This window comes from Sciurus vulgaris (assembly GCF_902686455.1).
Source record: "Sciurus vulgaris genome assembly, chromosome: 9".
Lineage (NCBI taxonomy): Eukaryota > Metazoa > Chordata > Mammalia > Rodentia > Sciuridae > Sciurus > Sciurus vulgaris.
In genome coordinates, this window is record NC_136469.1 from 144,202,331 (window position 1) to 144,224,082 (window position 21,752).

At 45.4% G+C, this 21,752-nt stretch overlaps 1 protein-coding gene across 17 annotated transcripts in view; it reads right to left on the reverse strand.

Annotated features, from left to right (window-relative positions):
* The window catches only part of GRK4 (G protein-coupled receptor kinase 4), a 113,539-nt gene that overhangs the window by 13,230 nt on the left and 78,557 nt on the right, over positions 1-21,752 (reverse strand). For 12 of the 17 annotated variants that reach the window (XM_079154468.1, XM_079154465.1, XM_079154467.1 and 9 more), the window contains 6 exons: positions 15,877-15,914; positions 10,520-10,609; positions 9,396-9,604; positions 6,107-6,244; positions 4,135-4,272; positions 3,484-3,621 (listed from right to left, as the gene is read on the reverse strand). In XM_079154468.1, coding sequence (XP_079010594.1) covers positions 3,484-3,621; positions 4,135-4,272; positions 6,107-6,244; positions 9,396-9,604; positions 10,520-10,609; positions 15,877-15,914 — 751 coding nt within the window. The other 5 variants (XM_079154477.1, XM_079154475.1, XM_079154472.1 and 2 more) reach the window with 5 other exon arrangements.

Here is a 21,752-nt window from a genome sequence, read left to right on the forward strand (position 1 = left end):
CACTGTAATGGAATGCCTAAGATCATCAATTTATATAGAGAAAAGACTGATTTTGGCTCAGTTTTTTTTTTTTTTTTTTTTTTTTTGGCGGTGCTGGGAATGGAACCCAGGGCCTTGTGCTTGACAGGCAGGCACTCTACCAACTGAGCTATATCCCCAGCCCTTGGCTCAGTTTTGAAGGTTTTAGTTTATGGCTTTTGGGCCTTTGGTGAGGCAGCAGATCATGGTGGAAGCACGTGGCAAAGTAAATCCATTTACATTACAAGTCAGGACACAAAAGGGAAGGAAGCAGAGAGACTGGGCTCCCACAGTCTTCTTCAAGGGCACGCCTCCAATGACCTAAGAACCTAAGAACCTCTCACTAGGCCCCACCTCCTAAAGGTTCCACCTCCCAAGGTGCACCACAGTGTACCCTGGTGACCGCTAAGCCCTCAGCATGGGCCCTGGGGTACACTTACCCAAAATATAGCACTGCCCTTAGCCTCTGAGGTCACCATCTGACACAAATTCCAACAACCTGAAGCCAACACACACCAGGAGCACAGTCCCAGCAAGCCACAGCACACTGTGATAAAAGTCACCCTCATGCCTGACACAGTGGCACAAGCCTGTAATCCTAGCAGCTCAGGAGGCTGAGGCAGGAGGATCGCAAGTTCAAAGCCAGCCTCAGCAACTTAGAGGCTCTAAACAACTCAGCAAGACTCTGTCTCTAAATAAAAATATTTTAAAAAGGGCTAGGGATGTTGCTCAATAGTTAAATACCCCTGGGTTCAGTCCCTGATAGAAAAAAGAAAGAAAGAAAAAATCCTCAGAAGCTCTAGGAGCCTCTGGTTGCTAAACCCTGACCATGTAAAACCATCCTCCTCTGCGGGCAGGTAGAGTGCTCAGCCACAAAGACATGGACATCAGGAAGGCGGACATCAGGCCCATGGAGAGACAAAGAGAGCATACATGGGCAAGGGCTCTGTAACGCCCACAGCCTCACCTGCTTCCGTCTGCTCCTGGACTACTGCATCCTTCGTGGAGTACTTGAGAATGGTACTGGGGTGGCGAGTGGGGCACTGCTGCCAGTGCAGACCTGTTATCAGACTCTGTGCCCTCCCTCCCCTCTCCATGTCTGGGCACCACAGTGGTACTGTTTTTTCCCTTCAATCCAGCTACAGTGAAAAGGTAATAAAGATATTAATATAGAAAAAGCTGTAAAGGCACATGCTAAGCTTCATCATCGGCTGTTTTATTAGTTTCATGGGTAGGATGGGGCGTGGAGCACGTGCTCCTTCTCGGCACCAGGTCAGGCTCTGCAGTCAGCATGGTGCGTGGTCAAAGGGTCGACTCCCCTTCCTTCTCGTGGGGGCTCGAGCCGAGGCAGCCCTGCAACACACAGCGTATCGGCCAGCCTCAGGCAAGTTTCCAGTGCAAGCTGGCTTCACTCTCCCTAAGTGCCGTCAGCCCTCCGTGTCCATGGGCTCTCCGTGCATGAATTCAACCAGCCCCAAACCTAAAGTACTTTTCAGAAAACAATAAGACCTAACAGCACGGGCTGGAGTATTGGCTCAGTGGTAGAGCGCTCGCCGAGCACACATGAGGTCCAGGGTTCAATTCTCAGCAAATAAAAAATTAAAAAAATAAAGGTACTGCATCCACCTACGACTAAGAATTTAAAAAAAAAGGACAACAAAAAATATGCAAATTTTAAAAGAAATTTTATCCTGTATTCATGTAGCATTTACATTGTATTAGGTATTAAAAGTAATCTAGAGATGTGAATGAACACAGGAGGATGTGGAGCTTATTTGCAAATATTATCCGTTTTATATAAGGGATTTGAACATCCTCAGATTTTGGAATCCTAGCAGAGGTGGTCTTGGAATGAATTCCCCAAAGAAACTGAGGGACAACTGTATACAACAGTTTAAAACTTTTGGGGGATGCTAATTGTAAGGCAAGCAAAAAATCTTAAATATTTTCTCCTTGTCTACTTCAAAAATGGAAGATGCTGGGCTGGGGAGATAGCCCCAGCTGGTGGAGTGCTTGCCTTGCAAGCACAAGGCCCTGAGTTCGATCTCCAGTACCGAAAAAAAAAAAAAAAAAAAAAAAAAAAAAAAGGAAGATGCTTAATTCACATACAGAGAAATGCTTCAGGTAAGTTCTGCTCCATGCACTTAGTGTAGCGTATTTAGTCAGATTCACACAGCCCACGGGTGAGAGCGTAAAGGGAACGAGGCTCCCTGGCTCCCTCCCCAAGAAGTACCCTGGTGAGGAGTCATGTCGTGCTGCACTACCACGTTCTCGCACCTGCAGGTTCCCATGGCATGAACACTCTAACGGGCCTGAGGGAGGAGGGTTCCCGAGCACACGGAGAGCAGAGGTGGGCAGCACAAGTCGGTCAGTTCGTGACTAACCCTCGTTCTCAGAGGAACTGCCACTTTGGGAGGTTTTTTCCACCTAAGTCTTGTTTTTTATACTAAAAAAAATTATAATGCTCATGGATAAACTCTGAATAAACTCCTTGAGAGTGGTCAGGTACAAAGCAAAAATAATGCACTCATTCAAGGAGAAAACTTTTTCTTGGGAGATTTTTTTTCCCTGAATTTAATACTAGTACACAACGTCTCTTCAAATGATTCTATTTTCAGGAGGGAACCTGCTTCCCTAGTGCCAGCAGGCAACAAGACAGCTGAGGAAGCAATCAGGACACACAGATTTCAACAGCATGCACTGCCCACAGTGGTTCCACAGGACACTGGTGTCTGAGCTTAGCTTAAAACACCTCATCACTGACAGGAAGCTTGCTGGTGATGCTGGTAAGCCACTGAGGCTTTTTGGATCAGAACAGTCTCCCCAGGAGCCAATATCATTTTAAGGAGTTTTTCTGGCTCAACTCTGAATAATACCATAACGGTGCTTAAACTATATGAAATGTCTTTCTTTTTTGGTGGGGCACGAGGGATTAAACTCAGGGCACTCAACCACTGAGCCACACTCCCAGCCCTATTTTGTATTTCATTTAGAGACAGGTCTCACTGAGTTGCTTAGTGCCTCACTGTTGCTGAGGTTAGCTTTGAACTGGCGATCCTTCTGCTTCAGCCTCCCGAGCCACTGGGATTATAGGCATGTGCCACGGCGCCCAGCAAACTATATGAAATTTCTTATATGAGACATTGCAAAAAGAAAGTACTATGTTTTTACCATGGTAAACATTTTTTTTGTTTGACATGCTGTATGTACATAAACATATACACATACATACACATGCTCACACATGTATGTATGTGCACGTGTGTACTGGGGTCGACCCAGGGTGCTCTGCCACTGCACTCCATCCCCAGCACGCTTCACTTTTTGTCTAGAGACAGAGCCTCACTAAGTGACTGAGGCTGATTTTGAACTTGTGATCCTACTGTCTCAGCCTCCCAAGTTGCTAGAATTACAGGCACACGTCACTGTGCTCAATGACACATCAAATTTTTTACAAGTTTTTACCCCTCCACTGAAGACTCTATAGAAGAAATTTCTTCTTCGTCTGAGAACTGGAGGACATTCCTTTGCTTTCAGATCCAGTGATAAACTTCCCTCATTTTCACTTTCGTTGATATCCCTGAAGCATCCAGATTCAATCATCTACATGCATAGAAGAGAGCACAGAGAAGCTGTGGAAACAGGTCAGGGACCCCAGAGTCACCTGCTCCTCCCCAGTACCCATGCGTGATGTGGGGCACCTTGGAGTCCCTGAGCCCATTCTGGTTCCCTTTCCTTGACTCCTACTCACTATTTCTGGATCACTTCTTGGAATAAGTAATGTGGCCTCCTCTCTTCCTCTCTCTGAGTGTGCTACCAGAGAAGTTAATACCATGGAGATGTGGCTGCCAGCCACCCTGCTTAGGGAGTGCGACTCCAGGATGGCAGGCAAGCCACCGTGATGGCTGCCTTGTACACACTTCTCCACTTGTGACTTACTTCTGGGTTAACTGCCGATATGGTCTTGGCTTGCCCATGGTCTAGGCACAGAATCAAATGCCTTGCACAAATTCCCCTCCCAAATGTGAATAAGTGTGAGCATGTGAGCATACACACCCACACGCTCCTGACATTATCGGAACTAGCATAAACCTGTTTGGCTGGAAAGGGTAGTACCTCAGTCTGCCAGGGGATGGAGACACACCCAGTAACAAATTGAGCGTAGAAGCTGTCATCTGTGGTGTCCAGGTAGACTCCTTTCACTGCAGAGAATCGCCCAATATCCATGACATCCTTACAATAAATGGCATGAGGCTGTGCCCCAAGAACAGAGAGAGGCATCAGCCCATGAGATGAGTGGAGTAATCTTTCGCTCCCTTAATCACAAAGAATGAAGGCATGTAAAATCCATATATTAATGCCACTATGCTGGGGTGCACTGGCACACATCTGTAATCCCAGTAGCTTGGGAGGCTGAGACAGGAAGATTGCAAGTTCAAAATCAGCCTCAGTCACTTAGTGAGGCCCTAAGCAACTCAGCAAGACTCTGTCTCTAAATAAAATATAAAAAGGGCTGGGGGTGTGGCTCGGGTTTGAACCCAGCACATACATAATACGCACATAAATGCCACTGTTCCTCTCCACGTCTGTTGCCAAGTCCCTCTCCCCTCTCTTTTTTTTTTTTTTTTTTTTTTTTTTGGTACTAGGGATGTGGGACAGGTTAGTGACAATTCACCCTGCCCCAGGCCCTGAACTCCTCCTAAAGCACCTGCTTGCCCTCTGAGTGAAAAGTGGCAGTATGCTTCCGAACCCTGCCCCTCTGCCAGGCTCCTCCAGCACTGTGCCCCAGCCTTCCTGCTCTGCTCCAGGGAGGCCTGGCAGACGTCTCCCCTGGGACAGGAGTCCAGGCCTAAAGCCCCCACCCCAGTACTGTTGTCCTCAAGCGCCAGGGGCAAGCAGGCAGGGCCACCAAGGCCTGGGCCCCAACTTCCTGCCAAAACAGCTGCTTACACTTGGAGGGCTGCAGAGGGCGGAGCACAGAGCTCTGTGCCAGGCCCATCTGCCCAGGCCAGAGGCAACGTTCTGCTGTGGGCCAGCCGTGCAGTGCTGCTCTGCGGGCCGCTCAGCACTGCGCTCAGTGCAGATGCCACTCACTTGTCCTCATAGGTGTGGAAGGAAAGGGGCTGCAAGCTCCACCCTCAGGGCAGTGCAAAGAAGGGCATTCTGAGATTCGTCCCCGCCAAAGGCCCAGACACCTATGACCAATACCACATGCCAACGAAATATGAGTTCTGCAGAGAAAACATCCAGATGTATGTATCCTTGTCATCTATACTGTGAACTGCTCTGTGGGCTTGCTTGCTTAAGCTGAGGAACCACACAGTCTGAGACTACCCCAGGCCCTGTTCTACATGTTCTCCAACCCTTCTCAGGACTACGGAAATGGTCCCACCTCAGAGACTGCTGGCCTGCCTTCCTGTTCCTGACCCCAAGCAGGCCACATCTCCAGACCAGATAGCCCATCTGAGGTCCATGTCACGTACTCCTGTCAGATGATGCTGGTCCAAGTGCGCTGGTCAGTCCGTCCTACTTATCTCTGCAGAGACCTTGCCTGTCTTGTTCTCCCTATGGCCTTAATACCTACAGCTGTGCCTGGCAGGTGGTGGGCATTTGCTAAATATGTCAAGAGGGAATCGAAGCAGTCACCACTGTAACATATAACACAAATACGAAGACACAGCGAATCCTGAGCAAGCCTACAACTAAGATATTTTAATTGTACACCTATCTTAACTCCACCAAACCCCACAACACTGCCTGATCTTCGTGTTTCTAGGGTGCCTATAGCAGGTTGTTCAGGATAGAGCTGAGGCTGCTTTGGCCCTGAGTTTGCATATCGTGTGCTGGATTCCCACAGGCGCTGGCAAGTGCCATGCCCTGTGCTAAGCCCTTTGGAGACATGACCTCATTTGATCCCAACAGCATGCTCACAAGGAGGCACAGTGACCGCTCCAGGGTCAGCAGACATGACCAGCCCCACAGAACCCAAGCCACACCCTGACTATATCCGGTAACTGTATCTGCTTTAATACAACGTGTTTGGGGGTCAGTGTTCCTGGACATCCAGCTACTATGGCAGCACACTTACATCCGGGCAGAAAGGGGGTTCTAACATGTTTGCCTCCAGTCTGCTGAAGCTGATGTTCTTGAACACAGGGTGCTGCTTTACACCTGCGGCTCCCTCGCCCCTGCAGCCCAGCCGTTCACTTGGGTTCTTGGTGAGAAGCTGTGTAAGAGGCAGAAATGGAGTCAACTCAAGCTCCTAGGATAAAAATAAAACTCAGGACAGCCCTCCATAATCACCAAGGAGCTAGGGACAGCGGAAAGCACGTACATCTAAACAAAGAGGTCACCTCAACTTCAAAGTAACACCTTTCACCGAACCACATGAATTCCAATCACAATGCTTCCAAAAGTGTGAAGCCAAAATTTTGCCTTTGAGCTACCAATAAATAAGGGTTTGCCTACATTACCCCTTAAGTTAAAATATTTATGTCATAGGGGATTTTTTTGAAAGGAAATAAAATAGTTGAGAATTTCAGAGATATAATTTCAATACTAAATTATATTTATAATTAGAAACCACTTTAAATCTATTCATTAAGTGAATCACTAAGGGCCTCAGTTAAGGCAAAAATTCAGCAAACCTGGTTCCAGAAACTGTATATTCTTAAAATTAATAGAAAGTGTCTCTTTCAAAAAGTTATAAATTCGTATGTATTTGCAAGTGTCACAAATTCAAATAATCCACAATTACTATGAATCTAAAAAGGATAGGCTGCTGGGGTGGTAGCACCTATAGTCCCAGGTACCTGGGAGGCTGAGGTAGGAAGATGGATTGAGCCCTGGGGTTCAAGACCAGCCTGGGCAACACAGCAAGAACCCTGTCTCTTATATTAGAAAGAGTGAGCCGGGGGCTGAGGTCGTGGCTCAGTGGTGAGCACTTGCCTGGCATGTGTGAGGCCCTGGGTTCAATCCTCAGCACCACATATAAATAAATAAAATAAAGGTCCATCAACAACTTAAAAAAAAAAAAAAAAAAAAAGAGTGAGCCAGGCATAGTGGCACATGCCTGTAATCCCAGCAACTTAGGAGGCTGAGGCAGGAGGATTGCAAGTTTGAGGCCAGGGTTGGCAATTTAGCAAGGCCCTAGGCAGTTTGGTGAGACCCTGTCTCAAAATGAAAAATAAAAAGGGCTGAGGATGTAGCTCAGTGAAGTACCCCTAGGTTCAATTCCCAGTACCCACCCCCCAACACACACACACACCAAAAAAAAAAAAAAGGGAAAGAAAAGGTCAGGCCATACTAAAAAGCAACATTAAAGGTCGGGGTGTTCTGCACACCTGAGAAGGACCTTGGCCATGTCCTGTCCCTGCAGGAGCTCTGCGCGTCCTTTCCTCTGCTCTTGTGCAAGTAACTGGTGCACCTTGGATGCCTTCCTCCAATGTGTTCATTGGAATTTAACCCACTCTTTTTTCTTTCTGTCTCCATTTTTCTCCCCCCCAGCACCGGAGATTGAACCCAGGGGCTCTACCACTGAGCCACATTCCCAGCCCTTTTTTGTATTTTATTTTGAGACAGGGTCACATGAAGTTGCTTAGGCCCCTGCTAAGTTGCCCAGGTTGACCTCGAACTTGCAATCCTCCTGCCTCAGACTCCTGAGTACATGGGATCACAGCTGTGCTCCACAGTGCCCAGCTTAAAGTTGGGTTTCTTCTCAGTAGTTAATGAAGGTTAAGTGATACTGAACACATTATGTGCATTATTTCATTTCATCCACCCAACAATCCTGTAAGGTAGATGTTCTCCCATCCACATTTTACAGATGAGAGACTGGGATTTGGATATGTAAGTTCATGGCTAACTCCAGAGCTAGGGCTCCTATTCCCAACATCGCCCCTGGCTTAGAAAAGACCTTCTTGCCCAGTGTCTCAGGACAATGGGATTTCATCCCCACAACCCTCATGTTCTTGTCTCTATCTTTGTTTATGACATCCACTGCTTTTTCCATTAGTCATTTTAATGGGTTTTAAGTCTAGCATTAAACTGTGGGCTCCTTAGGGACAGGCTCTATTTCTAATATTCCTGCAGCTGTCAGAGTGTAGAGCAAGTACTCAGTCAATAGTTATCAAACTGACTCGGCATGGTGGCACAGCCTGTAATCCCAGTGGCTCCAGAGGCTGAGGCAGGAGAACTTCAAGTTCAAAGCCAGCCTCAGGGACTGGGGTTGTGGCTCAGTGGTAGAGTGCTTGCCTAGCATGTGTGAAGTACTGGGTTTAATTCTCAGCACTGCATATAAATAAATAAAAATTAAATAAAGGTTCATTGACAACCAAAATTTTTTAAAAACCAAAAAGTCTGCCTCAGCAACTTGATGAGGCCCTAAGCAACTTATTGAAACCCTGTCTCTAAATAAAATACAGAAAAGGGCTGGGGATGTTGCTCAGTGGTTAAGCACCCCTGGGTTCAATCCCCAGTAGCAAATGTGTGTGTCTCAAACTGAATATAAACAGTATCTTGATCAGAATGCTGTGAGAACTTGTCAGCTCCAAATAGAAGGAGCTAGCTGAGAGAAGAGCCAGGCTGATCCCACAGCCCAGTGACAAGCCTGCAGTACCCACAGCTTCCTATTATGGAGACACAATGAAAGGAAATCAAAATAATTACTCTCCAATCACTACACCCTGTACCCCTTTTCCTCAGCTGCTTCAATTCCGTGCCACCACCAAATCAGTCCTCTGCACACAGTCCAGCTCCTTGCCTCCCTCCTGCTTCACCACACTGCTGTTCTGACCCAGCCCGCACTGTCCACTGGGTGGTGCAGGGACACAGCACTGCAAATCCACTGGACAGCTCTGGGGAACCCTCCTCTGCTCCTTGGTCCTTCAACTCTAACTCCTCTGTCCTTATACCTCCAACACCTACCCTTGTTCCACTGATACTGAGGATCTAAAAATACAGAAGGCCCTGCCCCTCTACCTTGTCAGCTCCACTGGTGCAGGCATGGGAGGGACGACCCACACCCTCTTCTTCCCCTGACCCCTTCCCCACTACAAGGTCTTGGCTCTGGAGTCTTCCCCTCCCCAGCTGTTTCCGCTCAGGTCATCAGTCTGGAGTGAGCCTAGACCCCTCTCCTCTACATGGGAAAATCCCTAGGCACGCCCGAGGCAGAGCCACCCAGAACCTGACCCCTTGTCACACCTTCTGCACCATGATGCCTGAGCCTCCTCCATGTTCCCAGGCTCTGGACGGGGTCAGGCACTGCACAGAGCTGGAGAGAGCTGCCTGCTCCACTACTGCTTTTTTTCCATTGCCAGCAAAATCAACTAGAGTGAGTTAGAAGTTTCATTTCCCAATATCTATAGAGCCTGACCCACCATCCTACAAATGGATTTGGTGTCCTCAGAAAACTTCGTGGAGTACTGTTCAGGATCCTTCTTCACTCTTCGATCAACTTCTTCCCGTTTGACTTTCTCTTTGAATTTTCTGAATGGAGAATGTCCCTGAATCATTTCATATATCAGACAGCCAAGTCCCCACCAATCAGGACTAAATGTGTACTTTTCATTATTGATAACTTCTGGAGCTATATAACAAATACAGAAAATTTAATTAAATTTTGGTTTAAAATTTTTCCATAATTAATTCCAAATATTACATTATACATTTAATGTTTGTTACAACATGGAGGAAATTAAAAGCATTAAGTAAAAGAAACCAGACACAAAGGGTCAAATAACATATGATTCTACTTATATGAAATAGGTGATTACAAAAATGCAGAGACACAGAAAGTAAATCTGTGGTTGCCAGGCCTGGGGCTAGAAGGTGAGGGTTAAAGAGTGACTATTAATGGGTACAAGGTTTCTTTTTTGAGGTGATAAAACATTTTTTGAAACTGGTGATGGCTGCACAACTGTGAATATACTAAAATGCACAACATTATATACTTGGAATTGCTGGATTTCGTGGTATGCGACACCTCAATGAAGCAGTCATTTCAAATGTCTGCAGGTCCATACTAGATGAACCCCAGTGCTGCAGAAGGAGTAGCATGAGAACCACTTCCTGAGGGCGTGTGCTCCATAAAGAGCCATCCCAGGGGTGTCCCCAGTGCATTGTCACTATGTGCCAGCGAGTGAAAATCCCATAAGCCAGCGAGGGCAGGATTTGTGGCATGGGGTCTTCTGCAGAGCTCTTAGAAGTTTGAAGCTTCCTCAGAGGCCACCAGGGTTGGGCTGGCTCTGCCCACAAATTCCCTGGACTAACCAGATGATTTCCCAGGGGGTCTACAAGGCCCACATGTACAAGGACACTGGCAAAGTGAAGGGATCTACAGCTTTGTCCTGACTTGCCCTCATGCAGTGGTGTGACCTCAGGACTTAAGAGACCACCATGGCCTCATTCCTCGTCAGGAAAAGCTCCAGGCCCCTTGTGCAGTACCTGCTCTGTTCAGAAGCATTCTGGCATCCAGAGGGAAAAGCCTAAGACCACTACATACCCATGTAGCCAACAGTTCCCACTCTTCCTCGAACCATCTCCCCTTCTGGGATCTGCAGGGCTAAACCAAGATCTGAAATCCGGATGTGTCCTGTGTGTGTTCAAACATGATACACAGATCATAGGGAGAAGCAATGCTGTGTTAATAATAGCAACAATTGGGAAAAAATTGTCTTAAAAGCCATGGATGAAAAAATAGCATTTTAAACTCTGAAATCTTTAAATTTAAAATTACATTTAACCTTTTCATATTTAATAAAATCCATACAGTGCATTCAGTTTCACTAGCAACAGGAAATTAGGTTTATGCCTGGGAAGTCCTTTAATCATAGACAGCCACCAGATAAGATAAAAACACTGTATTTATTGTTTTCATATAACTTACCAGGTACATATATGAAAATAAAATGACTATTAGAGTAACTACAAAATGGTAAATACTTTCTGTCATAGTACCAGACCAGGAGGCTTATATACATGGATATGGATGAATGATATGGAATTTTTTTCTAGAGAACAAATGGAATAGAGTCAGGGAAACAATAAACACAATTAGGGCACTTCATTCAAAGAACCATATAGTATGTGAATGCCTTGGGCAAAGAGGAGATAAACATTTATTGAATTCCCATGAAAATAACAAATTATGGAAAACATTTTTATAAGGACACCTGTAACTGGACTTGGGCCCACCCTAACTGCCTCATTTTATGGACTGATTGTGGAGAAGGGGTTTGAGCCCAGGGCTGGCAAGTGCTCTACCACTGAGCTACATCTCAGCACCCCCATGAGCTCATTCTACTTCATTACCTGTGTAAATGCCCCATCTCCAAACACAGTCACATTCTGCACTCCTGGGATTAGGACTTTATGTAAGTTGTCAGAATTAAATGGAGTCACTTGTGTCAAATTCTGACAAAACAGAGTTGGAGATAAGGAAACCATGAAGGGAGGTTCTCACACATGATTTGCCCAGGAACTATCACCAGAAAATTTTTCCGAACCACAGCTTGCTCCATGCGTCACACAAGGGCACAAATGATCCTCTGCTCTTGCTTGGGGCAAGCTGGCACTACTGCTCGCCACACTGGGAGAGCCCCACAGATGACATTCATACTTTGAAGGCACCAGTGAGCCATGGTGGTAGTGTGGTCTGGATGTCCTTGGCCTCCAGAGTGAGAAACTACAGAGGGGAGGCACACGTGGCAGCGGTTCCCACTCACTGTACAAAGCAGGCCTTCACTGAGACCTCCGCAGCCTGAACTGCAACCTCCGCAGGCTAGCGGCAGCGAGAGGCCGAGAACCCAGACGAGGGCAAGGGGCTGCTGCTGGGAAAGAACCAGCAGCAGGGACTCTGGAATTCGAGGGACTCTGGAGAGACAAATGTAGGGGGGCCTGGGGAACCACAAAAGTAGAACTGATCCCCTCCTTAAAACTCCAGGTAAATGCAGCAACCTCTGCGAAGGACGGCAGCATGCCTCAGGGGAGTTTATGTCAGCAACAAAAGGCCCGGTCTACATTTGGAAATTAACTGGTGTATTGACTACAACAATGGAAAAGATCATAATCATCTTGGAAGAAAAAGCACTGTCAACATTTAACTACCATTCATTATTTTTTCCATTCATGATGTTTAAAAAGGAAACTTCTTAAATCTGATAAAGTATTTCTACAAAAATACTACAACAAGTTCAATCTTAATGGCGACATGTTGAAATATTGCCCCACAGACTACTTCTATTCAACACTATACTAAAAGTCCTACCCTGTATCACAGGGTAGGAAAAAGAAAGAGAAATAAGACTTGGAAAGGCAGACATAAACCCCTCTGCAGATGTCATGATGTTATATGTAGGAGGATCCAAAAGAAGCTGAAGCCCAGTGGCAGAGTGTGTGCTCATGAGCATACACAAGGTCCTGGGTTCAGTCCTTGGCATAAATAACTACACACGTGCATACTTAACTTCTTTGTGAAAGATGCAAGTAAGAAAAGGGAAGATAAGTCAGAGACTAGGAGAAAACCTTTGTAAAACATGCATCTGATAAAGGAATGGCTTCAAAACATGCAAAAAGCATTCTTAAACTCAGCAACAAGAAAACAGAACTCCAATTAAAAGATGGGCAAGGGGCTGGGGGAGATAGCTCAGTCGGTAGAGTGCTTGCCTTGCAAGCACAAGGCCCTGGGTTCGATCCCCAGCACCGCCAAAAAAAAAAAAAAAAAAAAAAAAACAGATGGGCAAAGGATCTGAACAGACACCGCAGATAAACGGATGTTAAGCATCATGTCATCAGAGAACAGCAAATTCAAATAGTAACATACCACTACACACTACTAGAATGATAAAAATCCAAAATGCTGAAGCACCAATTGCTGGCGAAGATGTGGAGCAGCAGCAGTTTTTCACTGCTGGTAGGAAAGATAAATGGTACCAACATTTTGGAGGATAGGTTGGCAGTTCTTTTTACAAAACTAAGCATGTAAATCCAGCTCTGAGTTGGTATTTAAAGCACTGCTCCATGCTTGTAAATCCAGCAATCCGGTCCTTAAGTGTTTATTCAAGTGAACTGAAAACTTACGTCCCCACAAAACCTGTACATGTGTATTTGTAGCAGTTTCATTCATAATTGCCAAAACGTGGAAACAAGCAAAATGTCCTTCAGTAGGAGAATGAATAAACACATGGAGGTACATTCGGACAGTGAGATATTATTGAGCACTAAGTAAGGTGTCGAGTCACAAAAGGATGTGGAGGAAACTTACATATTACTAAGCAAGAGAAAGCAGCCTGAAAGGGCTCCATACTGTATGTGTCCAACTCTGATGTTCTGAAAAAGGCAAACTTCAGAGAGGGTAAGAAGATGAGTACTTGCCAGAGGATGGAGCAGGAAAAGGAGGAAAGAATAGGTGAAACACAAGATTTTTAGGGCAATGAACCACTCAATATGATAGGCACATGTCATATACATCTGCCAAAACCCACAGAATGTACAACACAGAGAATGAGTCCTAATGTAAAGAATGTACTCTGGTAAACTATAATGTACCAATATTGGTTCATCATTTAACAAATGTACCACATTAATATGAAATGTAAACCACTGGGGAAACTTCTTCTAAATACTAGCAACAGGCAAATAAAAGATGAAAATTTAAAAACAATACCATTAAAAACTGTCGAATAACAAAATGTGTAAGATCTTACAATGAAAACTACAAAGCAATATTGAGAAAAATTAAAGGAGACCTCAATACATAGAACTATACACAACATTCATAAATTGATCCAATACTGTTAAGAGGTCAGTTCCGTGGTGATTATTCTATAGATGCAAAACAACCCTAACCAAATTCTCAGCACAATATGGCTTCAATCATCAAGCTACTTATCAAAATTTATATGAAAATGAAAAAGTCCAAGACTACCAAAGGCGATCTTGAAGGTCTGTGGTGCTGGAGGACTCGACAGAATCCGAATGCAGACTTGCTAGAGCTCCAGTGGCTTAGAGCTGTGTGACGGGCCCAGGGGTCAGCAAAAGAGCAAGCAGAGAACAGACGCCAGGTCCTCACGCAGCAGAGCCTGCCACGCAGACGTCATTTCTGACAAAATGACTCCACAGCGCCAAGAACAGATGACCTCTTCAATGAACAGTGCTGGGCCAAATGACCACACACATAAAAAGCGCCATCATTGCTATGCCACATCAGACACAAAACCAATTCCAGAGAAGCAAATGGAAAAGATAAGACAATACTGTTCTTCATAGAAAATGCAGAAAAATTTCATAGTGTACGAGTAGACAAAGATTTAAGCAAAACACAAAAATCACTAAATATAATGGAAAAATAATTAACAAATCAGAATGTACTAAAATTAAGAATGCCAAAGCTTCTGCTTCTGGCCAAGAAGGAACAACTGATTAAAATTTTGCCTTTCAATAAAGTAACAAAATCTGGTCAGACAGCAGAGGTCTGTGATTCCCAAGAGAAAAAAACAGCTGGCTGGCCCCAGCAGGTGAGGGCCCAGGAAGGGCAGACCCAAGCACAGCAGAAGGACTCGCCATGTCAGAGATTAAATTCGGGAAGGATGAGTCCGCTCAAGTCGGCGGAATGAAGTTCTGGAGGGGAGGGGCTACCCAGGAAACCGTGCTCCTTACACAGGAGCCGCTGCCCAGGCATGCCTGCTCTCCCGCCTCGCCGCCCGCCTCTCGCAGCTTCCTCCGTGCTGCTTCCTCTTTTGCACGTAAAAGGCAGCCCAAGACACTGTCTCCTTACTCCTCCCCAACAGCCAGCACTCTGAGGGACCACTCGCTTCCCGCACCAGTGTCCTCCCTCCCTCCTCATGGCAGCTTCAGGGTCACCTTGGGTCAGCAGTGTGGCACAAGTACCAACCACAGGCCAAGACCCAGAAGGGGCACAACTGTGGGCAAGTGACTTCCCAAATCTTAGCATGGCCTGCCATAAAATGAGAATTCTGGTACCTTCCTTCTTCACAGGGTGGGTGTTTCAGGCATAAATTAGATAACAAGCAGAAAGCACTGTACACAGGAGGCTAAGCATTAAAAGGGTCCCATGTTTGTCTTTGGGACCCTCTGCCTCAGACACCTGTTTTCTCTTCTGCAGCAGTCACTCTGGCTTTGTCTTATGTCCTCTACTAGACTCTAAGCAACTTCTTTTTTAAAAATATTTTTTAGTTGTTGATTTTATTTATATGCAGTGCTGAGAATTGGACCCAGTGCTTCACACATGCTAGGCAAGCGCTCTACTGAGCCACAGCCCCTGCCCTCTAAGCAACTTCTCAGCCAAGAAAAGTCACTGGAGAAAAGTTCCATCCCAGCAATGCATCTGGAGTCATGTGTGAGTACAACTGGCACCCGAGCAGTAGGGACCGTTCTTGGTTCTAGGCACATTCATCTCCCAGGGAACCAGAATCTGAGGAGCACCCATGATGCCAACAAGGGCAGTTCCAAAGGGCCACTCCCTATCCACTTGCACAGGGTCCCTACACAGTCATCCACGCCCCACTCTGGGACATGTGCTGCGTGACAAGAGGACAGTACAAGGCAGCAGGCTAATGTGTGGGGCATGAAAATAGACACCTGCGAAATACAGCAAGACGAGGATCCATAGCCAGAAAGGAAAGGGCAAGGTTCTTACTCTCACTTTCATTTGCTTCACAGACTCAATTACGAGCTGAAAATCTGACTGTCTCCACTAGTATACAGGGAATGACAAGGTTCTCTACACTACATTTGTTTTAAGAACACCTGCCAGGAGCTGGTTTCCATTCTGAATCAACGCCAACTTCTGTATCGAGACCTCTAACAAATCTCTGCCAGGTGCAAGGCTTGCTCACTTACCATGGTCATCCAGGAGGATGTTCTCCGGCTTCAGGTCTCTACAAGGGAAGAAACAACAACAAAAGGCTCAGTTACTTGTTTATTTATTTTGGAACCAGGCATTGAATCCAGGGCACTTAACCTCTGAGCCACATCCCCAGCCTTTTTATATTTTATTTTGAGACAGGGTCTCACTAAGTTGCTTAAGGTCTTGCTAAGTTGCTGAGGTGGGCTTTGAACTCAGCCTCCTGAGCCACTGGGATCAAAGGTGTGCACCACTGCACCCTACAAAGGGCTGGATTATTTAGATGTCCACACTGATCCCTGCGTGCTGAGCAGAAATAACCACACCAGCACCAAGTAAATCCACCCTTCACCCAGGTTTTAGTGACAACTATGGGTAACAATACTACAAAATCCATCACAGCAAACAACTCACACATGACAGTGTCAGTGAACTGCTTTGCACATCATGTAGATTTGAAGACTTTTTGGTGATTAGGTACACAACCCAGTAAAGCCATCAGGTCTTAATCAATTTGATACAATCTCCCTTATCATTAATAAACTATTAATGCATTTTTGTTATTAATGTGTTTTAAAATTTCGACAACTGAAAATGTCCCACACTGGAAGACTTTGATTTGGACTCAGACCCTCGTGGATTCAGATTTCACCTCTGCCACCTCTCGGCTATGTGGCTGTCACCTCCTCACCTGTAAGATGGAGGGGTCGTGATGTGCCCTGCCTGACAGGGGCTCCGCAGGGTTCAGCGGAAATCGAGCTTGGCAGGCGGAAGCCATCGTTAACCGCAGCTACTATTGTTCACAGGGTGGAGGGGTGCCACAGACTTCTAACAGCTTAGATCATATGGAAACTAACATCTCTCTTTTTTTCCCAATGCTGGGACTGAACACAGGGCTTTGTGCATGCTAAGCAAATGCTCTACCACTGAACTACACTCCCAGCCCAAAGACTAAAATATCTTTTTTTTTTTTAAATTGTCGATGGACCTTTATTTTATTTATTTTTATGTGGTGCTGAGAATCAAACCCAGTGCCTCACATGTGCTAGCCAAGTGCTCTGCCACTTGAGGCACAACCCCAGTCCCCCAAAGACTAAAATATCTTAAGTGCAATATCTCAAACTACTTATGTATTTCACTTTGAGAGAAAAAATTATCTTAAAGGATTTATATTTGACTCTTGACTTCACACTTGATTCTGTTGCAACAATCCAAGTTCACTAAGCATTGCCTTCACTCTGTGGGCATCTCCAGAGTTCAGGAGATAGTCCAAAGTGAGCAAAGTGGGGCAGTGAGCCTAGAAACAAGGCCACAGCAACAAGGGAAGCAGATGGAGGAGAAGTGGAAAAAAACCTCTCGGAATAAGAGTAAGTGCCTGGCAGCAGCACAGCCACCATGAAGGTGCATGCTCTGCACAGGAAGAGGTGTTGCAGCACAGTAGCTAGCAGGTGTGAGTATCCTGCTGACAGCCCCGAACACCTTCTAGGAGGACACCCAGGACAGAGGGGCAGGGGTGGGCCCTGTTGGTTGTTTTTCCAGTTGGGTGCACTTACCCCTTTATTATTTGGGTGAGGAGGTGATGAACAGTTTTGTTTTATTATTATTTTCTATATTTTCAATAATCCCACTAAATGTTACTAAACACTAAGCAAGCCTCCTTGACACAAAACTTCTATAGCTTCCTTGATTCTTCCAGGCTTTACACTCAATAATGTGTATGCATGTATATGTGTGAGTGAATGGGAGTGGGTGTCAAAATAATGTAGTACAGGTTGAGCATCCCTAATCCAAAAATCTGAAATCTGAAATGCCCCAAGCCCTGAAATGCATCTGCTCCTACACTTCAGTTAAGGGATCTTCAAACTGTAGTAATAACACCAGCTAACTTTTACTAAGTGCTCACTACATGCCAAGACTTGTTTATTTTACATGCACCGTCTCCAGCAATCCTTACCAAAGTTCAGGAGAGTAGCTGCACACATGGTGCCACTCTGGGGGTGTCACCAAGTTTAGTAGGTCTCCCAGGTGCTAAATGACAAGCTTGGATAGGCCCAAAGCTACCCTGACTCCTACTTGCCACTGCACACCCCGTAAGTGAAATGTGTGCTAGTAATAAGTGCCACCGCTTTGGGCCTCACGGCTCCGCTTCTTTTTTTTGGGGGGGTGCTGGGGATCGAACCCAGGGCCTTCTGCTTACAAGGCAAGCACTCTACCGACTGAGCTATCTCCCCAGCCCCCACAGCTCCACTTCTTGACCTGCTCTCAGCCACTTGGCTTCTCCAGGCTGGTGATGTACTCAGTCTGCCTCCCAGTTTGGAGGCAGGGTGTGGCAGTGCAGAGAACTTCATCACAGGTCAGGTGTAGGATCTCCCACTTGCAGAGTCCTGTCAGTGCTCAAAGCAGTTTGGATTTGGGAGCATTTCTGATTTTCAGATTAGAGATGTGCAGCCTGCATATGTTTACCCAACTAGAGAGCAAGAAGAAGAAATTTCCAATTTGGAAGAATGTGGTCACTATACTATCTAACAGTTCTTATAAATATCGAAATCTGCCATTCTTTCTTTAAATTGGTTTGCAAAGTTTCAGAAAGGGTAGAAAAGTAAATGAGCCCACCCTTCAAACATGAGTTGACTGTGTTGACAGCTCTTCTCCATCACTAGATTATGAGCCTCCTGAGAGCAAGAATGTCTGTCTTAATCCCCAGAGTGTACCCTAGTAGACAGCTCAGGACCCGGTAGACATGTGGACCCAGTCTACTTCTTGAATTAATGAATAAACCTTCCAGCTACAGATAACCCTATGTGACAGCAGCCATCTGTATGCCTAATGGCCTATAAAATCAACTCACTACTGAAAAACTGATAGGTCCAAATGGGCCCCCCATTCTTAACTCTCCTACACACCAAATCCTCGCTCTTGCCTGTGAAAGAGGTCATGTGCTTTTCAATCCACAATTCATTTAAAAGAAAAAGAAATCCGATGCACAGCTAAATATCCATTTCCTCAGTAAAATTTCTAACATTTTCACTTAATTATTTCCAACTGTAGCATTCCAAATGGACAAAAATCTCATGAACCTTATTTAAAAAGTCAAATTTCCAAAACAAAACAAAACAAAACAAAAAATCCCAAACCATTCCAATGAAACTGCCAGCAGAGTTCAGATTTTGCCTGTTACAGAGAAAGAAAGGACACTCAACCCTTGAGTGCCGCATCCTCAGCTCACTCCTCTCTGGTGCTGGAGTGACCCTCACCTCAGGAGATTGCTGGGAAGATGAGGTGTGCAGAAGTGCTCTGAGATGTTACTTGAGGATACTTTGACCATCTCCAGCAGCTATTCACTTCAGGGTGGGTGGACTGCTCCAAATGCAGCAATACACAGAAACAAACTAAGAGGCCATGTACTACAAGCTTAACTGCTTCATCTCTGCTCTGGTCAGCATTAACAAACGCTGTCTAAGCCTATGTGTGCCAGTCAGCTCCATCTCACAGGAGAGGGTGATGGCAGGTGTGTTCAGGTCCCCGGGAGTCCACGACCTCAACAGCTCCCAGGAACAAGCTGGAGACATGCAGAACCTAGGGCCACGAGACATCACAATAAGCTACCACTTCTCCTGAGGACATAGACTGAGTCCTGCCTCCCCAGAGGGTGCAAGGTAGGAAGTTTAGGTTTTTACATAACGTTGTGTCTTAAAAACTCCAAAATCCTTCCCAAAAGCCAGTCAAATTTTTTTGTATTGGTCTCATTGCATGCCACTCTCTTGGAACATCAAGTTGTTTCTTAAGTCTTCAAAAAAGCTGTCTGTCAGCCAGACTGACTCCTGTAATTCCAGCTATTCGTGAGGCTAAAGTAAGAGGATCACAAGTTTGTGGCCAGCCTAGGCAACTTAGCAAGCTCCTGTCTCAAAATAAAAAATAAAAAGGGTGGGGAGGCTGGGGATATAGCTCAGTGGGACAGCACCCCTGGGTTCAATTCCTAGTGCTGAAAAAAAAAAAAAAAAAATGTAGCTGTCAATCATTCCTCACTTTTGTAAGTACTATAAAGGGTTAAGGGTTTGCACCTACTTAGAACTAATGAAAGATGTTGTGATTTTTAAGTGTAGTGTCAAAAAATCTCCTGGTCCGAATACACTACAGGATCATTAAAACAATCCTTTAGGACAAGTGAAATACATTTCAGCATTTAATAAATCCACAATCTGGATTGCACAATCACTTAAGTCCATGGATTTATTTGCAAAAGAGAACATAAATAAAGTTGATATTGTAAACACACATCTTAATAAAGTCCTGGCTTAGAACTTTTATTTTCCATAAAGATAAAGGAAAATAATTGACTTAATGATTAAAATAACTACTTAAGAAAAAACGGAGTAAACGAAGAACTGTTGGTCCAAGATTTTAAATTCTATGTATGCTCTTAGAATCCCCTAGCCTATAATATTAAACTAGGTAGGATTTAAGATTTTTTAGATCCAGGTGCAGTGAGTGCATGCTTGTAATCCTAGCAACTTGGGAGGCTGGGGCAGGAGGATGTGAGTTCAGAAGCTCTTAGCAACTCAGCACGACCCTGTCTCTAAATAAAATATAAAAAAGAGCTTTGGATATGGCTCAGTGGTTAAGCGCCCCTGGGCTCAATCCCTGGTTCCCCGCCCCCACCACAAAAAAAAAAAAAAAAAAAAAGATTTTTAAAGAAATGTCATGTCCTATCCTTCTTCTAAAACCTTGTCAACATCATTCTGTAAAGCTTCAAGTTTAACCTGAGGCAGCATGTCACCTAGGTTGGGACCTACCCTGATAGTCACTCCTGGAGAAGTGTCTGAGCCTCGTTTTCCTCATCTGTAAAACGGGGATGCTAAGCAACACTCCCCATTGTGAATGGCAAGGAGGGCTAATGGAACACTTGGAGCACCAGGGCAGTGATGCACACCAACCCTCTACACAGCACCGGGACAGAGCACAGACAGAAGATGTTTGTTGTTGTCACTATGGGCCACGTTCTTCTCCTTCCTTCACTTTTGAGAAGGGGTTCTACTATGCTGCACAGCCTGGCCTCAAACTCTCCAGCTCAAGCAACCCACCTGTCTCAGCTTCCCAATGGCTGAGCTACACATGTGCACCACCATGCCCAGTGACATGGGCCTTACTCTTTTTTCTTTTTCTTTTTGGTGGTGCTGGGGATTGAACCCAGGGCCCGGTACATGCAAGGTAAGCACTCTTCCAACTGAGCTACATCCCCAGTCCAGGCCTTATTCTTTCTTTCTTTTTTAAAAATATTTTTAGTTGTAGACAGACATAATACCTTTATTTTATTTATTTATTTTTATGTGGCCCTGAGGATCAAACCCAGTGCCCCACATGCACCAGTCAAGTGCTCTACAATTGAGCTACAGCCTAGCCCCTGGGCCTTATTCCTCAGAAGTAGTACAGTGTAGCAAAAAGCCTGTATAGCTTTTAGAGTTGGGCAAATCTCTATCCAAATCCAACTCCTGTTCCTACCAGCAACACCCTGAGCAAGTGCCCTGACCTCTGGACATATTCTGCTTATGCCAACTGGGCAAAAGAGGGCACTTAACAGGGATAACAGGACGTGTGACATTCACTTTTTTTTTTTTTTTTTGGTACAGGGATTGGTACGTGGCTTAACCACTGAGCCACGACCCCAGCCCCATCCCAGTCCTTTTTATGTTTTATTTTGAGACTCCCACTAAGTCGCTTAGGGCCTTGCTAAGCCCTGTGAACCTGTGATCCTGCCTCAGCCCGTCATGGGGTTACAGCCGTGTACCACTGCGCCTGGCTACATCCCCGCTTTGAAAGGAAAGGTGTAACTGAGGACACCATGCAGTTACTGAAGTAGTGTGGAGGTGGAGTC